This window comes from Xyrauchen texanus, chromosome 18 (assembly GCF_025860055.1).
Source record: "Xyrauchen texanus isolate HMW12.3.18 chromosome 18, RBS_HiC_50CHRs, whole genome shotgun sequence".
In the NCBI taxonomy this organism is placed as follows: domain Eukaryota; kingdom Metazoa; phylum Chordata; class Actinopteri; order Cypriniformes; family Catostomidae; genus Xyrauchen; species Xyrauchen texanus.
The window spans coordinates 8,234,381-8,258,597 of record NC_068293.1 but is presented as its reverse complement, the minus strand read 5'-3'; the positions used below and the strand labels follow the sequence as shown (position 1 = coordinate 8,258,597).

Here is a 24,217-nt window from a genome sequence, read left to right as displayed (position 1 = left end):
ACTCATTCACATTGTGTTCAAAGCACTTCATCACTCTGAATATGAACACTTGCATGTCAATGAGTTCACAAAGGTAAAACAAACACCTTTAAATCTGAAGAACACCAGCAGACACTAAACTGACAGATGCTCAGCTGGAGCAATTGGAACCGTCAAAGGTTGATAAAAAGATTTATTCCAAGCTTCACCTAAATAATTACCAGCAAAATTATTCAATGAGGCGCTTCAGGTTTTGCTGTATTGAGAAAAAGAATGTGAAAGTGAAAGTGGAGATTGATGGTAAAAAAGGATCAGTATTATTAAATATTGTTCCGTTTCTCACCCACACCTATCATATTTCTTCTAATTACATGGATTAATGTCATGCTACCTTTATATGCTTTTTGGACCTTACAAGTTCTGGTCACCATTCACTTTTCAATTGTATGGACCTATAGAGCTGAAATATTCTTCTAAAAATCTTCATTTGTGTTCTCCTGAAGACAGAAAATCATTCACATCTAGGAGTAAATGATGAGAGAAATTGTATTTGTAGGTTTTATTTAGTTTACATTTTTTTTAAAGTTTAAGTGAACTATTCCTTTCCTATTAATTGAGTGACATATTATTGATAGAAATTCTAGCAAATACAGTTTTTTATTTGCTTTGGTACTATTTTCAAAAGTTAGTGGTACATTTTCAATACTCTTAGAACTAATATCGCAACAGATCAGTTAAACTGGAGACCAGTTATAGAGGTCACAGAGGTCACATAGGTGGGCAACAGAGGGAGGAAGATGGCAGGTACTGATGAGCCCAATGAAATCTGGGCCATCAATGTCCATTATGTGATTCAGTAATCAAAGGCTGAACTACTGCAACTAAAGCAAATTACAGGACTGTGACAAATGTATGAATCTCTCTCATTTGTATGTCACTAAAGTGTCTGCTAAATGTCTAAAAGTAAATGTAATTACTCACCCGATCTGAAAATGTAAACAGTCAATTAAGTCATACTGCACTGTAAGAGTACAGAACAGTAAATTACATTACAGTGTACATTACTGTACTTGTTACAGAATTCTTACTGTATCATGTATTGACAACATATACTGTACTGTCAGAATTGACAGAGAACGTCAGTTCAGCATCATACTGTGTCTGCACTGATCACATCCTTTGATTACACATTGGGTTGATGTTACAGGTGTTATATATTTACAGTAATGTCAATTTGGTCAGGCAATGTAATGTGACTTTACAGTACTGTAAAAAAAATTATTAACATCTTTAAGGTTAATTTGAAACATGTATCTTGCATTGCTTGTTATTGGATGCACCGGTATTTAAAACGACTAAACTGAAAAGCTATCATTGTGTTGTGTTTTGGTGATTAAACCATATGTTCTCATGACATTTCACAAGAAACATATTTTGATGGCTCAATGGTTGTGTGGTGAGAGATGTTTATGTTACAAGTGTGATGTATTTGGAGTTATGTACTAAGTTTTACCACGTAATTACGATAATATTATTAAAGCGCTCAACAAAAACTGTAAAAAGGTAAAGTGGTTTTGATGATTATCATAACAGTTTTGCATAAATTGTTTTGATCTGTTGCAAAATAATGTATTAATAACTAAATAAGTTGAAATGTTTTAGGGGAGAACACAGAGTGTTGTAACAGGATGGGATGTTAAAATCAGTTTAACCAATTACAAATTAGCTACAGGAATAAAATGACTATCATACAAATAATAAATAAATAAATATATAGAGAATTACCACCTTCTATACATCTATTTCATAATGTTCTGAAAGGAATTCTGATTACTCACAGTGCAACATTTATACGTGTGTGTGTGTGCATGCATGCATGTGTGTGTGTATGTACCTGTGTGTGTGTGTACCTGTGTGTGTGTGTGTGTATGTACATGTGTGCGTGTATGTAAGTATGTGTGTGTGCATGTGTGTGTCTGTACTTGTGCATGCGTGTGTGTGTGCATGCACATGTGTGTGTGTGTTTGTGCGTGTGTGTGTAATGTATGTACCTGTGTGTGTGTGTGTGTGTGCCTGTGTGTGTATGTACGTGTGCATGCGTGTGTGTGTGTGTATGCACGTGTGTGTGTGTGCATGCACATGTGTGTGTGTGCTTGTGCGTGTGTGTGTATGTACATGTGTGTGTGTACACGTGTGTGTGTGTGTGTGTGTGTGTGTGTGTGTGTGTGTGTGTGTGTGTGTGTGTGTGTGTGTGTGTGTGTGTGTGTTTAAAACTTTAAACAAAGTAGTTTCCAAAAATAATAAAATGCAACTTCAAATTGCATCTCTAGATGTCTTGTAAATAAACTTAATTTATTTAAAAATAATAATAATAAAAAATTATTGCACAATAATTATGAAATTATAATATAAAATAATCATTATTATTTGTATTGTTGTTTGTTTTAGAATGTATTCATTTTGCAGTCTTGATAAACCTACTGGCCAAATTTATTCCAGACATACCCCAAGATTGCCGTTTAGTTTTCACTCTTTTGCTGTGAATTACTGACAGAAAACGAACCTTCTTATCCTCAACCCCCCCCAAAGACAAACAGGAAATGATACTACTGTGAGCTTGTCATCTTAAAACAATACAGCCTTGCTTAAAGACTCACGTAAATATGCTGCAAATCTTGGCAATATTACTTTTCTTCAATTTCACTGTCGTGTTCTCCACTGGTAAGTTGTTATTATAATGCCATTTCTGGAAGATTAACATGAAATTAATTTTGGTTTGAATTCCAGTTTCATTTATCAGCCCTCAAAATTTTGAAACAGAAAACCTAAATCTCTTATAAGCATTTTACTTATAGTTTACGTTTAAAGAAAATGTAGTAATAGCAAGCAGAAATAATTTGCATATCATAGTGACTCAGTTTTAATAATAGCCAAGCACATGTTTCTGATGTAAAATGTATATGAGTTAAACAGGTCAAAAGTATTTTCTCTCACGCTTGTCTTAGAGGAAAATGAAAGGAAAATCAATTCAAGTGAAACTCAATTGACAGCTTTTGTGGCAAAATATTGATTATCACAAAAAAATAATTTTGACTCGTCCCTCCTTTTCTTTATACAAAACCCGCAAAAATCGAGGTTACAGTGAGGAACTTACAATGGAAGTGAATGGGGCCAATTTTTGGATGGTTTAAAGGCACAAATGTGAAGCTCATAATTTTATAAAAGCACTTACATTAATTCTCCTGTTAAAACTAACCCTGTATTATTTGACGTATAAAGTTGTTTAAATAGTAATTTTTACAGTTATTTTAGGTTTTGTCGACATTACATCATCATGTCATAACTTTTCAAACCGTGAGTATTTTTTTTTCTTTGTTTTAAAGAAAAGGAGGAGCAAGTCAAAATGTATTCTTTGTGATAATCAAAAATATGCCACAAATGCTGTCGATTGAGCTGAACTTGAAATGAACCCGGAATATTCCTTTAAATGAAATCATGTTGGCAATATTTTAAGGTCACAGTGACTGTGTGCTTGATACACTTACATTTGTTACTTATGAGATATAATGTTTGCTCAGATTTTTTACACACCACTTTATTTCTAGGTAATCCTGGGAGTAATTCATCATGTAACTACAAAGCAGTGGGTGAACAAGCTATTATTCCAATGGGTGAGGAAAAATTACAAGCTGAAAGCCATATTTCCTGGACGCATAATGAAAGGAGGGTGTATGTTCAGAAGGGCATGAAAGTTTCGGTCAACGTGTTCAACATAGACCCCACTGGAGCTCTGATACTGAAGAACATACAGTTAGAGCAGTCAGGAAAGTACATGGGTGAAGTCTATAACAGTAACGGACGTCTTTTAAAGAAAAACGAAGAACAGCTCTGTGTGCAAGGTATGCTGCCGTCTTTTCTTGCATCTCCTCTCTTTTTGCCCTAAACAATAGAATGTAAGACCAACTGTGATACATTATGGCATATTGCTACAGCAATGTACATGACTTGCTGCTGTTTGTGCATTTCAGAGCCAGTGGCCGAACCTACAGTCATATTCATGTGTGAAGAAAACAGAGTCACTCTAACTTGTAATGCTACGAACCACTCTGAGGTTGTTGTATCATGGATGAAAAATGGAAAGACTGAGTCCAACATGGCAAATGCTGTTTTACATGTAAACTCATTTGACCTCAAGGCTGGAGATAAGTTCTCATGCACAGTCAAAAACATGATTAGTGTGAAGTCAGCAAAAGAAGTCCAGCCTCTATGCTCTGATTCAGGTAGGTGCAATACCAAAATAGTTTTAAATATACAGTGGCCCCAAAAGTATTTGGACACATAAACCACACTTATGAATGTCTTTCCATGAACAAAATATCAAACCATTTATTAAAGAAAGATAGTACAAGCACACTTGAAATTATTATTATTATTTTCTCTTTTTTTTCTCACAAAAATGGGCAGGTCTGGCAGATGGTTTGACATTTTGTCATCTAATAATGCAGTGGAATCTTACAGTATTAATTGTGACTCTAACTTGTGAAGTCTCGAAAAGTGTCCAAATATTATTTGGGTCTCCATACATTTGATTGATTTGATGTTCTGTATGTATGTTTATGATTTTAAGGCCATGTCTGTGCGGAATCTAAACAAAACTCTTGTTAACCTTTTTAAGGCCAACATCCAATGAATGACAATAAAGAAAAAGAAGTGAAGAGCGACAAGGGAAATATAAAAGACGGTAAATAGTTTGATTATATCTATTTCATGAAGCTCCTTCTGATGTTGGCTACCAGTTTAACTTGTACAATATCCCTTACATATAATATCAATATATCCCTCATTACATACAGTATATTAAATGTAAAGCAGATCATCATTTGGTATTTACACTAAAATGATAAAAGGTGGTGAAGACATTGTTGATCATGTCCGTTTCTGTTTTATCCCGCATTAGACATGTCTGAGAAGAAATATCTCTTTGGCTTGGACTTTTTGTGGATGTTAGTGATCCTGACTGGAGGTGGCACTTTCCTCCTCGTACTCCTCCTCATTTGTATAGTCTGTCTCTGCCGCTGCTGCAAACGGAGCGAGAAACTCGCGAAAGGTATGTTTCCGGTTAACTCTTTTCAGAAGCATTTGTCACTATTTTTACATTCACCCTAGGAACAGAGCAAATGAGGAAATCTGTCAGTGTAAATGAGGGTAGGGAAGTCATTCAGTCATTCAAATAAAAGAAGAATGGAGAAATCAAATAATCAGTTGTAAATATTCAATAAATGTTCAGTCACTCAAACTGAAGCTTGCTTAACCCTTCTGTTTTGGGAAAAAATTCCAAACAACCGTTTTACTTTTGTCAAAAAGACCCTGGTAGAGTACAGTAAATATACAGTACTGCACACTCACTTTTGATTATAAAGATGAACATTGACATAGGCTTGTTTTTTACACTAAACACAATTTAATCTGGAAAGAGTGCCATCTATATATCAATGGTACGATTCTTTAAATATACAGTAAACCCTAATTAATGATAATTAGGATACTTACAAATTGAATCTCTTTGACACAAATGAAGAATCACGTTTTTTTTATTCAAGAACATTTTTATTTCAGAATGTCTACCTTGTGGGCAAATTTTGTTTTTGAAAAATCCCATAGACTTCCATTGAAAAGGTCCATCAGGATGTTTTAGAGAATTGGAGAAGGTCACTTATGACTTGGGCAAGTCAGTAACCATCTTGCAACCATATAGTAATGCCCTAGCAACCCCCTTGCAGTGCCCTAGAAATCAGTTTCATACTTAGTTTTTCTTTACTCAATCATTTATTCATTGCTGTGGAGAAGCCAAAATGATTTTGACCAAATATAAGCTTAAGATGAAACGGGTCAAAAATGACCCAAAAATGAACAGAACGCTTTCACATTTAACCGGAAATATGAATGAATGAAATGAAAAAGGTGATGTCATTCTTTTTACATTTTAAAATACTTTCTCCTATCCCAGCTTAAAGAGACAGTTCACCCCAAAATTAAAATCATGTTATCTTTTACTCACCCTCCTGTTGTTTCATAACCATATGTCAGAATGTTCGCCAGTGTCACCATTCATTACAGATATAAAAAAAAATTTAAATGAGGCTGCCATTCTGCCATTCTGCCATCTCCTTTGGTGTTATATGGAAGAAAGAAAGTCATGCAGATTTGAAACAACATGAAGGTGAGTTAACAACATTGGTTCAAACATATGTGGGAGCTTGGGGTGGGGCTATCCGTTTTGGTGACCTATGAGCACAGGGGAAGTATTTAGGAAACCTGTTTGAAAACAGCCATTGTTTTTACAATTACGTTAGGTGATGCTAGTGGTGCAGAAATTGATGCTAGTGGTGCAGAAATGTGAGTGGTGGTGGTGTAGTAGTCTAAGCACATAACTGGTAAACTGTTAATCAGAAGGACACTGGTTCGAACCCCACAGCCACCACCATTTTGTCCTGAAGCAAGGCACTTAACTCCAGGTTGCTCCGGGGGGATTGTCCCTGTAATAAGTGCACTGTAAGTCGCTTTGGATAAAAGCGTCTGCCAAATGCATAAATGTAAATGCAAATGCATAAATGTAAATTATACTCTTCACCTTTAACAACAACCTATCATTCAAACCTCTCTCTCTCTCTCTCTCTCTCTCTCTCTCTCTCTCTCTCTCTTTTATTTCCTGTAGAGGAGCAAGAATTTCGGCTTATCTCTCTTATGCCAGATCAGCGTGATTGCCAGTACAATCAAGAAAATGCATCTCAAAGGCTATCCAAAAGCCAGCGTCCTCTTCCACCCATACCCGCCCCCATAATACCCCCTAGTGTTGAACCCTCTTATATTTAGACTAATCTGGGACAAACATTGAGACCACCAATATAATCATGTGAAATAAGTATTGTTTATATCATGTTTAATTTCTGATTTATATAACAATAGCCAAAAGTTTTGACATACCTATTCATTTTGTAAAATTTCATGTCTGGGTAGCTCAGTGAGTAAAGATGCTGGCTATCACCCCTGAAGTCAAGAGTTTGAATCCAGGGCATACTGAGTGACTCCAGCCAGGTCTGCTAAGCAACCAAATTGGCCCGGTTGCTAGGGAGGGTAGAGTCACATGGGGTAACCTCCTTGTGGTTGCTATAATGTAGTTCTCGCTCTCTGTGGGGCGTGTGGTGAGTTGTGTGCGGATGCCGCTGAGAATAGCGTGAAGCCTCCACATGCACTACGTCTCTGCGGTAACGCGCTCAACAAGTCACGTGATAAGATGCGCGGATTGACGGTTTCAGAGGCGGAGGCAACTGAGATTCGTCATCCACACCCCCCTGATTGAGGCGAGTCACTACGCCACCACGAGGACTTAGAGCAAATTGGGAATTGGGCATTCCAAATTAGGGAGAAAAGGGGAGGGAAAACATTTCCACATTGTAGAATTATCGTAAAGTCAACAAAACTCAAATGGAATTATGGGAATTATGTAGCGACCAAAACATTTTAATTCTCATTTCAGATTTATTTTCTTAAAATGAGTTACCCTTTGCTCCCTCTGGACATTCTCTCAACCAACTTCACGAAGTGTATTCTGAGATGCCTTTTAAACAGCACTGAATGTGTTTACATGTACGCTAGACACAAGTTGATTGCTTTTCGTACATTATCTGGTCCAGTTAATCCACTTAAAAAAATGCAAATTTAATAAAATAAAAATGTAATTAAATTATAGTTTTGTAAAAACATTTAAACATTTAGATCATACAGGTTTTAAAAAAAACATACTTTGTATTTAAAAACCCGTACAGTCAAGTCTATGTCTAAACTTTTGTCTTGTAGTGTATATATGATTTTTTTCTACACAAACAGCATATCAATAATTCCCTTTGTGAATATAAATATTCCACTGAAACTAGGTCATTTCCGCAGGTTATATGCACTTCTACAGGAACTATTGTGATTGTGCTCTGCAAGACCACCTTTGTACATGCAAGCACAATAGAATTGCACTTTTCCTGTTTTAACTGATCTTAGTCAAATGTGGTTGCAAGATCTGCTCTAACAAACTGCATTACATAAATCTCTCCCACACAGTCACTCAGTTCATATATATTTTTTAGATTTACTCTGTTCATTAATCGTTTCAAGCCACAAACAACAACCAATTTTATTTAATAGTTATAAGTTTTAAGGACATATTTATGAGAGAAAATTTTTGATTGAAACTTGAAGATGATGGACAGAGCATTTATCATCTAGCCAAATTACACAGAGAGCTATCAAATCACAGTTTTATTGATGGAAAGGTTCAAGTTAAATGCTTGAAAGGCCATGAGGTTTCCCACAAGTGGTGTGTGAAAACTATAAAGCTCTCTTGGTTGTTTAGGTTTGCACGTGTGAATGTGGGCACTTCTGTTTGCTGTTTATCATATTGAGCTTTGCACAGAAATATAAATTTGCCCATTGTGTGATTCAATAAAATATACTTTTATTACTAAATGTCTAGCGTCAACTTGAAAATGTGAGTTGAATGCTGCTTTTTGAGGTACGTTACACAAAGTCCAAAATAAAACTTGATTGTTTTTAGTGAGAAGTAAATGGAATATGTTGGCATCTTCAATATTTTCAGCTTTTAATTAAATTGCTGCATGATTTTAGTTGAAATATTATGAACTTGCAATTGCTGTATTTTGCATGTTTTTTTGCTTTTGACATTTTAGTTTTAATGGCTTCTTATCTTAAAACAGCTAATGAGAATAATTTCCAAAGTATTTTAATTTTCCATTTGAGTAAAATATGTATTTCTGAGCAACAAACATTCTTCAACCGATGTATTGCAGTAGAGCAATAACTTTTTTTATTTTCATTCTGATTCCCATGCTCATCATTTCATCACTCACTCACACTAGCACATAATCTGAGCACAGCAGTGCAGAAACTAAAACCCCCTTCCAGATATACATTTCACCAGAGACCAAAGTATGTTATTGAGACTTGAGATGAGTTTCTGCTTACTTAATTGTGTCAAAGAGAGGATGTGAAGAAATGACTGATGATAATCTGTAACGGGCGACATGTATATTCTACAGCGAGTACAGTACAAGTTACAACCCTGTTCAGAATAGTATGTAAGACGATGAAGAATTCAGCGCAATGACAAGCAAATGTTCTTACTGCATGTGTCATGACCTGGAATGTACCTTCACAAACCACCACAAATAATACCCCACCACACACACACACACACACACACACACACACATTGTACAAAGTGTTTTGCATTCTTTCAATCTCTCTTACATAGTTTTGCACAACTTTTGTCCAATACAGCATCAGAAGATTTAATTTTCCCCTTCATATGACTTGATTCTGGGATTGGATAACATTTATTCATATATTTTGAATATTTTGTTTTATATGCTTTCTTTTCATTTTAACTTATGGGATACTGCGTATTTACTGTAAATAGGTATGTTGTTGATATGTATATACAGTACCTATATATATATATATATATATATATATATATATACAGTGGGTACGGAAAGTATTCAGACCCCCTTAAATTTTTCACTCTTTGTTATATTGCAGCCATTTGCTAAAATCATTTGTTCATTTTTTTCCCTCATTATTGTACACACAGCACCCCATATTGACAGAAAAACACAGAATTGTTGACATTTTTGCACATTTATTAAAAAAGAAAAACTGAAATATCACATGGTCCTAAGTATTCAGACCCTTTGTTCAGTATTTAGTAGAAGCACCCTTTTGATCTAATACAACCATGAGTCTTTTTGGGAAAGATGCAACAAGTTTTTCACATCTGGATTTGGGTATCCTCTGCCATTCCTCCTTGCAGATCCTCTCCAGTTCTGTCAGGTTGGATGGTAAACGTTGGTGGACAGTCATTTTCAGGTCTCTCCAGAGATGCTCAATTGGGTTTAAGTCAGGGCTCTGGCTGGGCCATTCAAGAACAGTCACGGAGTTGTTGTGAAGCCACTCCTTCCTTATTTTAGCGGTGTGCTTAGGGTCATTGTCTTGTTGGAAGGTGAACCGTCGGCCCAGTCTGAGGTCCAGAGCACTCTGGAGAAGGTTTTCGTCCAGGATATCCCTGTACTTGGCCGCATTCATCTTTCCCTCGATTGCAACCAGTCGTCCTGTCCCTGCAGCTGAAAAACACCCCCACAGCATGATGCTGCCACCACCATGCTTCACTGTTGAGACTGTATTGGACAGGTGATGAGCAGTGCCTGGTTTTCTCCACACATACCACTTAGAATTAAGGCCAAAAAGTTCTATCTTGGCCTCATCAGACCAGAGAATCTTATTTATCACCATCTTGGAGTCCTTCAGGTGTTTTTTAGCAAACTCCATGCGGGCTTTCATGTGTCTTGCACTGAGGAGAGGCTTCCGTCGGGCCACTCTGCCATAAAGCCCCGACTGGTGGATAGCTGCAGTGATGGTTGACTTACTACAACTTTCTCCCATCTCCCGACTGCATCTCTGGAGCTCAGCCACAGTGATCTTTGGGTTCTTCTTTACCTCTCTCACCAAGGCTCTTCTCCCCCGATAGCTCAGTTTGGCCGGACGGCCAGCTCTAGGAAGGGTTCTGGTCGTCCCAAACATCTTCCATTTAAGGATTATGGAGGCCACTGTGCTCTTAAGAACCTTAAGGGCAGCAGAAATTTTTTGTAACCTTGGCCAGATCTGTGCCTTGCCACAATTCTGTCTCTGAGCTCTTCAGGCAGTTCCTTTGACCTCATGATTCTCATTTGCTCTGACATGCACTGTGAGCTGTAAGGTCTTATATAGACAGGTGTGTGGCTTTCCTAATCAAGTCCAATCAGTATAATCAAACACAGCTGGACTCAACTGAAGGTGTAGAACCATCTCAAGGATGATCAGAAGAAATGGACAGCACCTGAGTTAAATATATGAGTGTCACAGCAAAGGGTCTGAATACTTAGGACCATGTGATATTTCAGTTTTTCTTTTTTAATAAATGTGCAAAAATTTAAACAATTCTGTGTTTTTCTGTCAATATGGGGTGCTGTGTGTACAATAATGAGGAAAAAAAATGAACTTAAATGATTTTAGCAAATGGCTGCAATATAACAAAGAGTGAAAAATTTAAGGGGTCTGAATACTTTCTGTACCCACTGTATATATATATATATATATATATATATATATATATATATATATATATATATATATATATATATATATATATTAGTTTTACCTCTATCCTATTCCAGGAAAGTGTGGTGAAAAACAGATATTTCTCCATTACATCTTTTTTCTCTCTTTACATCATTTGTATATTAACTTGCACTGTAAACCCTAATGTTGTCATTATTGGAAAAATCAAGTTGTCTTAATAAAAAAATTACTTGAAACTAAAAGTGTTAGGCTCATAACTCAAATGTCTATGTTCCTTGAACTTGTCTTAAAAAAAACAACAGTTTACTTAATCAATTGAGTAGTCAACTCATTGTATTTTATTCATGGTGTGTTTTTGACAACAAGTGAACCGACCTACCAGGAATGTGCCGGATTTTCTAATAGATTACTATAGTAGTCTATCTGATTAATCTGACTTCCTGATTTTGACAATTTATGGCAAATATTAGAAGAACAGACATTAAGCCCAAACTCCCAATCAAGTCCTCTTTCCTCTAAAATATGAACATGCAGATTATCGCCACTAGAAAGTGCTGTTGATCAAGCTGTGTTGGATAAACTATGTTTGAGACTGTTTGTTTGAGAAAAGTTTAGATAGACATGTACCTTTGTTTCCTTCCCCAACAAAGCCGTTTTACATGATATTTCACAAACCTACATCGGCATTAGTAAAAGGCTTGAATTGTGAAACCACAGCAGGTTGCAACAAAGATGCCAAATATTTTTCCTCCAAAAATGTGCACAAGCTTATGCAAGCATACATTTGTAGTCATATGTAGTCATTTCTAAGAGATGAAGGATCCTAAGGTAGAAGAACATAGCTTTACTCTTGCTGGATTATGCTGTGTAATGACAGGATACTAAAGTAATAGTTCACCCAAAAAAGTTATCTATAGCAGAATATCCAAGCTGCTCCTTTACATACATTGAAAGTGAATGGTGACCACGGCTGTCAAGCAAGATTTTCAGTGAATAACAGTTTAAAATTCAACTTGTTCCTCGCACAAAGCTTGTTTGGCTTCAGAAGACTTAAAATTTTGTGCACAAATCATATGTACTACTTTTATGATGCTTTAATGGTATTTTCTTGTCCTTTTTGGAGCTTGACATCCCCAGTCCCCATTAGAATTGTAAGGAAGAGAGCAGCTCAAACAATCTCCTAAACCTCTCCTTTAATGTTCTGCCAAAGAATGTAAGTCATGCAGATTCAGAATGACATGAGGAGGACTAAATGATGACAGAATTTCAGGTGAATGCAGAAAACAGTGAATCAGTCCATATATTTAAGTTGGAATGAGTACACTGTGGACAACTTTCCAAATGACTAAATACATGGTTATTGAATAGACCACTCTGAGTATTGGTGACACAGTAATGGGTTTGATTGACAGCATTCAGTCCAACATCATTCTAGTGACTGACACAGTGATTATGTTTTATTGATTTAAGAGTGCACGTGCCTGCGACACTGTTTGCATATGTTCATCTGGGCTGTGCTCATGCAGTACACCCAGCATGGAGAAGAGAGCTAGCTGTTCTTGTGTAATGCAGGCAGGTCTCAAGGGTGTGATATGTTTGCTCTGAAAGCACTAATGCTGGGGTGAGCCATGCACAATGGAGATCTGTAGGAACTGTGAAAAGGAATGTGATTGTACCTTAACGAATTTTGGCTTTGGCTCATGCTTTGTGTGTCTCAGGTCACTGCGGTGTGACTGTGGTCCCAGGCCAACAACCATATGCTCTGCATCAAGGAGTAAAAATAGTAGTACAAAACATTTAACACAAGCATTATACTGTGGCTTACTAGAAGGTGCAATGACCTGTGAGTCCTACCACACTTAATGTATCACCTGATCTGTAGATCTACATGAGTGCAAACACAAACACACACACACACACACACACACACTTCTAAATCTTTTTATAAGTTTGTGTGTGTGTGTGCTTGTCTGTGTGTACACAAACAGTTCAAATGTAATTATATACCAGGGCTGGAAAAAAGGGGTTCTCAAGGCAAAAATGCCACCAAAGATGACAATTTTTTAATTTTTTTTTTAATTTAGGGGGCAAAATGCTGTCATAAAATGTTTTATTGTTAACATCTAAATAGTATATGTTTAAATTGACAATAACTAAGATTTCCAAATGCTGTCAAAATATTGTCCATTTGTTAATGTTGTTAACAAATGTTAACAAATGGAACCTTATTGTAAAGGGTTTACAAAAAGTCACACTTAATATTCACAGATTTCATTGCATCAGATAACATTTGCAAAAAAACCAAAATGAAGCTGGGACTTTTCAAAAGAACTAATTTAACATTCTGTGCCAGGTGAATTTATGATTAAAAAATGACTTTTTTTGTATCTGTTTCTCCCACACACCTATCATATCACTTCAGAAGTCATAGAGTAAATAACTGGAGTACTTTATGAGGATTTTGGAGCTTCAAACGTTTGGCACCCATTCACTTGCATTGTATGGACCTACAGATCTGAAATATTAATCTAAAAATCTAATTTGTGATCTGCAGAAGAAATAAAGTCACACACATCTGGAATGGCATGATGGTGAGTAAATTATGAGAGAATTTTCATTTTTGGGTGAACTATCCCTTTAAGTTCCCACAGGTGTCCAAGCAGTTTTCACTTAATTTTGAACACCAAACTAACAAACGTATTTTTGTGAAATGTTTTGCTATGTTATGCATACATGCATTTTGCATTTATTTATTTATGTATGTATGATCAAAAAGCACATTTTCCATAAATGACATTTTTTGAAATATGAAAGGACAGATTCTTGCCATATGTGCAAATATGTAATGTGTACATCTTTTATGCCATAAATGATTCATTCTGCGCCGTAGTGAGAAGATCTGAGGATAAAAGTAGGTGGTTCGGGGAGCAAAGTGTCTCTAGACGTTTTGAGTTATTCTGGGTGAGATAATTAGCGCCTGTATTTTGCCTGCGCTGTCACGAGTCTCCGCTGCTCATTGCCTGGGTGCGGCGATACTTCACCTGAGGCGAACAGCACGCCCATGCCCCCCTTCGTCATCCAACAAGAGAGAAAATTTCCTCTCACACACTTCCGGGCGCGATCGTGCCAATCCAGCCTACTGTACTGAGATTTATCATGAACCATGTACAGATCTGAATCCACCGGCCCAACTAAACGAGTGATTTTTCACAACACCGAAGCATTTAAAAGACTGAATAGAGTGGATCAAAACTTGATTCAACTTTTGGGTACAGAGTAAGTCACGCGGAGTTCACAGGAGGATTTTCCACTCTTGAATGACAAAAGCGAGCCCGTGGGAAAAACTCGCGCCTTTACAAGATGGATAAAAGAACGGGACTGTTTCAACCGTGCGTTTTATGTCTCGCGCTTGGTAAGTTGATTTAAGAAACGCCGGTTGCCGTTTTTGAAATCACGGCATGGTGGTTTATATTTACCCACAATGTAAGTACGTGCTTGTATTTAATTTGGGTTTTAACCAACACGTTGGACGTAAATTCGGTCTTAGTTACAAACACGTTCACTTCTTGTCTTTAATTTCATTATTATTTTGTATGACAAAATTATCTTGTTTTGTGTCAGGTCGACCATATAAGTCATGTCCTTCACCTTTGTAAATGTGCCATTATTTTAAGCAGTTATAAAGGAGTGTTAATACCAAGTGTCAAAATGAGTATAGGCCATCTGGTAATTTGGTAAGTTGTCCACAGTCCTTCCTTATCACTTTATTTAGGTCAATTAATACTGCTAATCCTGCAATAGAACATAAACTAGTTCTTGCCAATGAGGCTTTTTTGTTTTTCTTTTTTCCTTGCCTGGAGCTTTGGGGTTTATTGCTTTTGGCTCTTTCCCCCTCAGTCTTTACAATCCCTAAACCTTCACTGTTGAATTATTATATATGTTTGAAGTGTGTAAGGCTCTCAGTTCACTTCTATACATGCCAACCACCAGAGTTTAGCTTCTAATTTAAGTCTGTGTGAAATGATCCTATGGGAGTCAGGGAGATAAACATGTTAACTTCAAGCAGATTAAATGGCTCAAACATGTTTAATATACATTCACCTGAGAGATATATATATATATATATATACACACACACACACAAGTTGTTAGAATAATATACTGACTGTATATGTTGGCTAATTGGCCAATATATGCAATTATTGTGAACAGAAGTGAAGTTCAGTTTTCCCTTTTGTCAGTTCCAGAATCTTCTGACAGACTTGTACATCAAACTAATAATTCTTGAGTAAATATGATCACTTTCAAGGGATAGTTCATCCAAAAATGAAAATTGTCTTATTATTTACTCACCCTCATGCCGGTCCAGATGTGTCTGACTTTCTTTCTACACAAATGAGGATTTTATTTTTAAGAAGATCTCTGTTGGTCCATACAATGCAATTGAATGGTGGCCAGATCTTTGTACTCCAACAAGCACATAAAAGCAGCATAAAAGTAGGCTAATCTATAATACTTAAGTTGTTAAATCCATATCTTTTGAAGTTATCCAGTCGGTGTTGAGTGAAAACAGATACAAATATAACACCTGTACATCTTGTCATTGCAGTCTCTAGCTTCGATTTCGAGCTCGATTAGGCCTACACTTCGTAGTGCTATACAAATGCACAGAGCGTGAGATGGTGTTACAGGAATTGTAATCGAGCTTGAAATAAGGATCGCCATAGAGACTGCTTATGTCAAGATTTACAGTAAAAAAGGAGTTATATTGTGGTCCGTTCTCACCCAAAACCAATTGGATCACCTCAGATGATATTGATTAAGTTTCATGGGTTTATGCTGACTTGTTCTGCTTTTTGGAGCTTCAAAGTTCTGGTCACCATTCAATTGCATTATATGGACCTACAGAGCTGAAATATTCTTCTAAATATCTTCACATGTGTTTTGCTGAAGAAAGAAAGTCAGATACAGATCTGGGATGGCATGAGGGTGAGTAAATGATGAGAGAATTTTCATTGATGGGTGAACTTTCCCTTTAAGTAAATTTTGGGATTGCCTATATCAGTCATTAGTCAACACCATGTTCTATAGATATTGGCATTTTTACCAAAAGTACCTGCAATTGAAAACCTTATATCAGTCCACTACTAATCATAAAAACGATCTGTTTTCCCAACAGAGTTGTTAGAAGTTGTGTTGTCTGATCTGACACATTCTCTGACACATGTGGGCCGGATCACATTCCACTATCCTTCATATAATCAGCTCTCACTCTTCATATTTCACTATTTCCTGTTTTAATATTTCAGTATTTGCTATGTCATAATTACACAGCCCTGACATGGAAGGTCTTTTTATAACACATATTCCACCAATTTTTACTATGTTTATTTCCTGAGTTGATTCTTTCACCTCTTGAGAACAACCAGTCATGTAAAGACAAGTTCTTACATGTCATTTCTCTCAGTTTTGGTTTCTGTCCCTTTGCTCTTCTCTCTCTGTATCCTGCTGTTTTTGTTCCAGCTCATTCCTTGGCTTGTTTCATGTCACTAATGTTCCTCTGTACAGCTGCCATGCTGATATAATTTGTCTCAGAGCACTTAATTCTTGACCAAATGAAATGCTAATATTCACGTGTAGTTTAGACAACATGTCTTCATTCTTGTGCTTTAACATCATTAGTTGCCTAATATGGTTATTTATTATTAACATTCCCATAAATAGACACATGTTTTTCATCGATGGGTTCAAAGGTTTTGATACTCAAAGGAGTTGAACTAACATTGTAAGATCTGATCATAGGAGAGTTCTGGTTAAAGGGATAGTTCACACAAAAATTTAAATTCTCTTGTTACCTCACCCTCATGCCATTTTTAGAGGAATATCTCAGCTCAGTTTGTCAATAAAATGCAAGTCATCAGGGTCCAAAACTTTGTATCTCCAAAAAGCACATAAAGGTAGCATAAAAGGAATCCATAAAACACTAGTGGTTTTAATCCATTGTCTTTTGGATTGTTTAATCCATGTCTTCTGAAGCGATACAATAAGTGTGCGAGAGAAACAGAACAATATTTGAAACTTTTTTTAACTACTAATCTTCACTTCTGGCCAGATCTCCTATGCATGTCCATGTGATAGAGGAGGTTGCATGAACTCAACCTTCTCATGGACGTGCATAGGAGATCTGATTATTTGGGTCACATTGATTACTTTTAAGTAGCCTTTATGTGATTTTTGGAGCTTCAAAGGCCTGGTCACCATTTAATTTCATTGTATGGACTAACAGAGCTGAGATATTCTTCTAAAAATCTTAATTTGTATTCAGCTGATGAAAGAAAGTAATTCACATCTGGGAAGACACGAGGGTGAGTAAATTATGAGGGAATTTTTATTTTTGGATTAACTATTTCTTTAATGCTAAATACAAAGTTTTTTTTTCTCCCTTTTAGTCCATGTTTGTTAGCATTTGTGGCCATCTATATGCTAATGTTCACCTAAAGTTGACAAAATGAAAATATTAGCAAATACACACATTTAAACAGTGGTGCAAAGAGTACTGATTTATTACTGAAGTAAAAGTACTGCTATTGAAGAAATAATTAACTTCAGTACAAGTAGAAGTACTAAGAAATATTATGACTCAAGTAAGAATAAATAAGTAGTTTGCCGAAAAACTACTTAAGTAATTTTGTTAGGAGTTTCTTTATGAAATTATATATATATATATATATATACGGGTCCATTTTTAGAACACAAAGACATTTTTGTTCTTGAAAGAAATTGATGCTTCCTTTCACAAAGGTTGCATTAAATCGATCAGAAATACTGCCAAAATCATTACGGTAATTGCAAATTATTATTGTTTGAAATAACTATTAACTAATAACTTTTAATTGGTATTTTTGCCATTTTTTTCTTTACCCATGATGGCAAACATATACTGTCACCTATTCCTAACAAAAGCATTCTAAAGTGCTAATTTGGTACTCAAGAAAATATTCTTATTATTAGAACAATTGAGAATGGTTGCACTACCATGCGGAAATCACAAAGTTCTTACAAGTTGCTTTACACTTGCAAGTCAATTTTTGGCTTTACAAATAGGCAAAAAGAAACCCATTTCTCCTGAAATTCTGTTTTTCACCTAAAGTCTATTGTTTTAGAGAGATGAAGGCTATTCCATGTATTACTGTTTTGAAAAAAGAATCTCAGATAGAGAGGGAAGTGGACGGCCATATGCACAACAAAAAGACAAGTAAATCACAGTCTCTAGTTTAAGAAAAAGACTCCTCACAGGTCCTAAACTAGCATTTTAAGAATACATTTATGTAAATAGAAATAGCCATTTGTAACATTCTAAATGTCTCTAAATCATCTCTAAACTACATAATATGCATTCATTGTGACTGAAACATTCCTATTTCAGGTTTATTCTCATTCACATATGTCCAAGTATTTTGGCTATTAGGTTAAACTACTGTACAAAACTAATATAATGGAGTGTCATAGAGGAGGACATTTATCTTCTATGATATTGCAGCAATTATCCAGATATGGAATGATATTATTAAGCAAATGTTTATCAACTCCTAAATGTTAGATATATGGTTGATTCAAACACTAAATATGGTTGTTCTGTATATGTATTATTGTTATACAGTAGTAATAATAAAGTCTTAATTAACATTATGGTTATTTAACATACTGAGATATTGTTAAGTAAATTGTAGCATTTGGTTACATTGTTTTATTATTTCTCATACCTTCTTTAAATAACATCCATCCCTTGTGCACTTTTGGCCTCTAGCGGGTGAGACAGAGCAGGGAAGGACAGGACAGCACTGTGAGCGAGAGTTTACCCGCTAGGACAGTTTACTTTGTAATTGTGGTGAAAAATAAGCGAAGCGAAGTTGAATACTTAAGTTTTAATCAACTCAGGTAAAAGTAATATTATTTATTTATACTAAAACATGAAACAATTACTCAAGTAACAAGAGCAGTTGTAATTTGTTACTTTCCAACTCTGCATTAAGATACCAAAATAGATGGAAAATATTGATGACCCATCTTTCACTCAGTTGTGTATACTGTAAATATTTAAACAATCAAAAGCTCTCTAGAATGAGAATGTTCCTCCACCTAATATCACCTACAACTGACTAGCAAGTATCTATGGTTCATGGCTAAACCTGTTGTAACTAAAACCTATTTAAACATACAGTATACTATAGTCAGCATCAGTGATTTGTACCTTTATTTCTGGAGCCTCAATGTGTCCAAGCAGCAAAGTTATTTCTCACGAACAGTCGAAAGGACAAACAATGGCAACTTAATTACAAAAATAACTGTTTCTGTTTTTTCTTTTTTTTCTTCTTTAAACAACAACTATAATTCTGCTATAAAATTCACCAAACATGGCATGCAGTTTAGTTAAGTGAACAAATGTTTAATTATGGGATTGATTATTGCTGTGGTTGCCTAGCAACAGCTATGTACCCAGTTGACTTTTTAACAATGTTTAGAAATCCTCTTTCCTTGAAGTACAGCAGTAATTTGCATGTGCACTCTTTGGACATTTATCAAATTAAATTCTGTTGAAAGGACAAACAAATACAAATAGGTACAGTAATTCGAATATTTTTTTGGTTACATTCTCATCTAAACTTGTTTAGCTGATTATGAAAAGGAGCTAAGCATCCTGACCAGCTACTGGGAATGGATGAGGATATAATGTGTGAAGATTCATTGTATTGTTTGAAAAGAGCAAACTGAATTGTTTAATGTTTTCTGAAATTGGAGAAGACACATCTGTCTTTTATTATAGTTCTGTCTTTTTGATTAAAGAAATAGTTCACCCAAAAAATGAAAATGATCTCATCATTTACTCACCCTTCTGCCATCCCAGATGTGTATGACTTTCTCTTTTATGCTGAACACAAATGGAGATTTTTAGAAGAATACAGCTCAGTAGGACCTCAATGTAAGTGGATGGTGACCAGAACTCAGAAGGTCCAAAAAGGACATGGAGGCAAAAAGTAATCTATCCGACTGGTTTAAGTGTATATTTACAATAAACAAGGATTAAATATTGATCTGTTTCTCACCCACACCTATCACATCACTTCTGAAGACACTGATTAAACACTGGAGTCTTATGAATTACTTTTATGTACTTTTTATTCCTTCTGAGTTCTGGTCACCATTCACTTGCATTGTGAGGAACCACAGAGCTTAAATATTCTAAACATCCTTGTGTTCTGCTAAAGAAAGAAAGTCATACACATCTGGGATGGCATGAGGGCGAGTAAATGATGAGGGACATTTCATTTTTGGGTGAAATATCCCTTTAAATGATTTGCACAAAACATAATAATACAACAAATAATTTTGGTCACTACATAGGCCAAATTCCCTTACTTCTGGAATTTATTTTGGGAATTCCCAAAATTTCACAATTATTTAATTAATAAAGAAGGTAGGTATGTCCTAGCTTTTGACTTGCAGTGTTTATTTGAGCATAATATTACCCGTTTTTGTTGTCAGCTGTCCATTTATGCTTCCCGCATTTCCCTTGGACATACAGTACTCCATATCTTACAAAGTTTGTCTCTTTCTATCAGTGATGGTCTGTGAGAGCCGGGTGGTGAAGGTTCCAGTTGGTCCACTATTGCATGTCGAGGGGCAGGCTGTGTCCATTCGCTGTGATGTGTCAGAGTACGATGGACCCAGAGATCAGGAGTTCGAGTGGTCTATGTTGCTTGCTGGTGACCAGCAGCGCCATCTTATCTCCACATTTGACAGCACTTACACTGACCCTTCAGTGAGGGACCGGGTCAACAATGCTGACATCAGTTATAGTAAGCTTGGGGATGCTGCTGTGGAACTAAAATTCAAGAAGGTCAGAGCAACAGACAGCGGCGTCTATCGTTGCAGTACCCCGAGCACAGATTCGGTCTTTAGTGGGAACTACAATGCTGATGTGGAGCTCAAAGGTGAGTCATGCCTGCTAGGAGATTATTACATTTACCAGCATAATGTGCTCATGTCTTCTCAGTTTTGTGGGTGTGTGCTAGGACCAAATTAGGGTCACCTATTATAATACAAAACCATTGCATTTTGTTGGCAACACTTTATAATAACCTTAAGGTTAGTTCCCCCAAAATTAAAAATCACTCATCATTTACTCACTCTCATGCCATCCCAGAACACAAAAACAAATGTTTTTAGAAGAATACATAAGCTCTGTAGGACCATACAATTTAAGTTCAAAACTTTGAATTGCCAAAAAAACACAAATGCAGCATAAATGTATCCCCTACTGGTCAGGGCTGGTCAAAGGTGTAGATTTATATTGAAAAAGCACTTCAAGCTAGGGCTGGGCGATCAATCCAATTTTTTTTTTAATTACAATTTTGGCAAGATAATCGGTATAAAATGATTATTGTGCCATATTCTGTTATGCAATGAAACACCTCAGCATTATATCTTTAAAGCATCCTTTATTAAAGTACAAATAATAAGGAAGCAGGTTATAAATATAAACTTTGAAACTGGCATTTCTCTGTGTGGTTAGCCTATGTGTTGCATGAAGTGATCAGGGAAGAGATTGAATCTTCTCCCGGCTGTTGCACACTCTGGTGCGGGGACTTTTCACTCACGCATGTTTGCTGCAGCTAGATTATAACGTGATGACTCGCGAAGTAGCGAATCATAATATATGTGTCACGTTCACTGTGTGTGTATCTTATCGGGAATAAAATTGCCAATATGTAGCTCTATTAAGAAGATAAAGTTTGTTTTTTTGGTGAGTTAAAGATGGATTGAAGTGAGAGAGTGTAGTCTTAGCACATTAAACACTGGAACAAAAATCTTTTTTGGCTTGTTTTCTAAAACTCCTTTAAAACAACGTACATTTACTTGAGTAGCTATACAGCCGAAGAAAATATTGTTATCAGATAATGTTGAATATAATATTTTATCAGGGCTCGACATTAACCCTTGTCTGGGACAAGTGGATTTTTGAAGGGGCAAGTGAAAGAGTATTTGACTTGCCCGACTGGACAAGCAGACTGATTAAAATGTCAATAACGATAACCTAGGCCTGTGTCACTTATTAGAAAGTTCATATTCTTATTCTGCTGTTGAAAGTAATTCAGAGCACGTCATTTTATAATTCGCTAGCAATCTAGTAGCTGCGCCCTGTTAGAGTGACAGGTGATGTATGTGTGTGTCTGAAAATGCTCGTGCTAATATACACCTGAATGGTCAAATACGTTTCAAAAAATGTATTGACATTTTCCTGGAAAACCCTTGAAAATAGCAATTTTTACATGAGATGTTTAAAGTTCTTGAATGATAGAAAATCTTAAAATACATTGCTTAAATCATTTAATAAATGAAATGTATTTATTTATTTTTGGAAAAACACGACTACAGACCACTAGACCATTGCTGAAGCAGGCAACGCATAGACGTCACGTGGCACCTATTACTCTACACTGGCTGCCAATTTGCTACAGAATTGAATTCAAATGATTACTCTGTTTTTAAGTTATTAAATGGTTTAGCCCCTTCCTATTTGTCCAATCTATTGTCTGCTCACTAACCTGGAAGATCACTGAGGTCCTCTGACCAGAGGCTCTTGAGTGTCACCAGGTCCAAATTGAAACTGAGAGGTGCCTTTGCAGTAGTGGCTCCTAAGCTGTGGAACTGCTTACCTGCTTTCATTAGAACTGTCCCTAGAGTACATGATTTTAAATCAAAGTTAAAAACTCATTTATTTTCAATAGCTTTTAAGAGCTTAGATATACATTTTGACTTGTAGAGTATCTTATTCTTTAACTGCTCTTTTATTATGTACTTGTATAGTATGTTTTCATATTTTGCTTATTTTATATTTTAATTTTTGTTGTAATGATTGTACAGCACTTTGGTTAACTGTTGTTTTAAACTGTGCTATACATTTGACATTGACAATTTACATTAATAAGTAGTTATATTCAAATAATCGGTCTGCTGTGGGTAAGTGTGGTTTATTCTCTGTCAATGAATTAGATGTGCCTTGAATTTTTTTTACCCATTATTTTTCAGATATTTAATTGCACTAAATTAACATGTTAAATTGACAGCCCTAATAAACAACATAAAGCAGTCCTGCCCGCAGTAGGTCTCTGATAACGTCATACCCAACATCGTTTCGAAGGCTGCGTGCTAGGTAGGACACAGTCCAGTCCTTTGAAGGCTGCAGTATACCGAGTGTCCTCCTTTAAACAAGCCTTGTTTATACGAGACGGCCTTCGTAGGACAAACGGAAACGTAATGTAACATGTTGCTATGACAGCATGCCATTCTTTAACAAGCGTGTGCTTTGAGTGAGAAGGGAACAAAGTCCCTTTAGAAGGGAATGTTTAAGGTACATTTTAGAAGAGTTATAATGATTTAAAGAGAAATTAAAATAGATTTTACAGGTGTACTTTTAGTCTAATACTTTATTTTAATTATATATTAATATAATTAATTATACATTATATACTCTAAACCCATCTACTGAACTTGGCAATTAACATTATTTTCATTTGAACATCATATTCACGGGCAAATTGGCGTAATTTTCGTTTTTACATTTCCGTTGAAGCAAAGAATTGTGGGTTGCAAGTGCCCACGAAGGATACACCTCATGCATCCTCCCAATTCCCATGAAAGAAGGTTGCATTCAAAGGCTGCATTTGAAGTGTCCTTCTCGCTTTTTTTAAACGTGACAGCCTCGATGACATATGCAGCCGAAAATTGCGACCTCCAGATGACGCAGCCTTCCAAACAAGACTCAGGCATTGTTATGCAAGACGTAACCAAATCAATGAGTCAGATTAATTTGCCATGAAGTACTCCTTAAAACAGATGTATTCTCCAAAACAAGTTATGTTTGCTTTCTGGGAATAGTGGAAAGTGAACAAACCAGTCACCATCAGGAATTTCCCTTAAACTTTAGAGAAGCCAATAAAGAGCCTACTTTACTATGATGACACTTACAGACTCAAGAGCTTGAGATAAGTCA

At 36.0% G+C, this 24,217-nt stretch overlaps 2 protein-coding genes across 3 annotated transcripts in view; both read left to right on the top strand.

Moving 5' to 3' along the window:
- The first annotated feature begins 2,585 nt into the window (after positions 1-2,585).
- Positions 2,586-9,476, top strand: LOC127659280 (uncharacterized). 2 transcript variants are annotated; one of them, XM_052149028.1, is made up of 6 exons: positions 2,586-2,700; positions 3,585-3,878; positions 4,008-4,259; positions 4,655-4,720; positions 4,937-5,086; positions 6,695-9,476. In XM_052149028.1, exons 1-6 carry the CDS (start codon positions 2,643-2,645, stop codon positions 6,850-6,852), a joined length of 978 nt encoding a protein of 325 aa, XP_052004988.1. In that variant the 5' UTR covers positions 2,586-2,642; the 3' UTR covers positions 6,853-9,476. The 2 variants fall into 2 exon arrangements, with proteins under 2 accessions (XP_052004988.1, XP_052004989.1); XM_052149029.1 differs by lacking the exon at positions 2,586-2,700 and adding an exon at positions 3,253-3,333.
- Positions 9,477-14,287: 4,811 nt separating this feature from the next.
- The window catches only part of LOC127659277 (prostaglandin F2 receptor negative regulator-like), a 43,965-nt gene continuing 34,035 nt past the window's right edge, over positions 14,288-24,217 (top strand). Inside the window, exons 1-2 of the mRNA XM_052149024.1 lie at positions 14,288-14,575; positions 20,784-21,155. Coding sequence (XP_052004984.1) covers positions 14,524-14,575; positions 20,784-21,155 — 424 coding nt within the window. The 5' untranslated portion in view covers positions 14,288-14,523. The remainder of the gene's footprint in view (positions 14,576-20,783; positions 21,156-24,217) is intronic.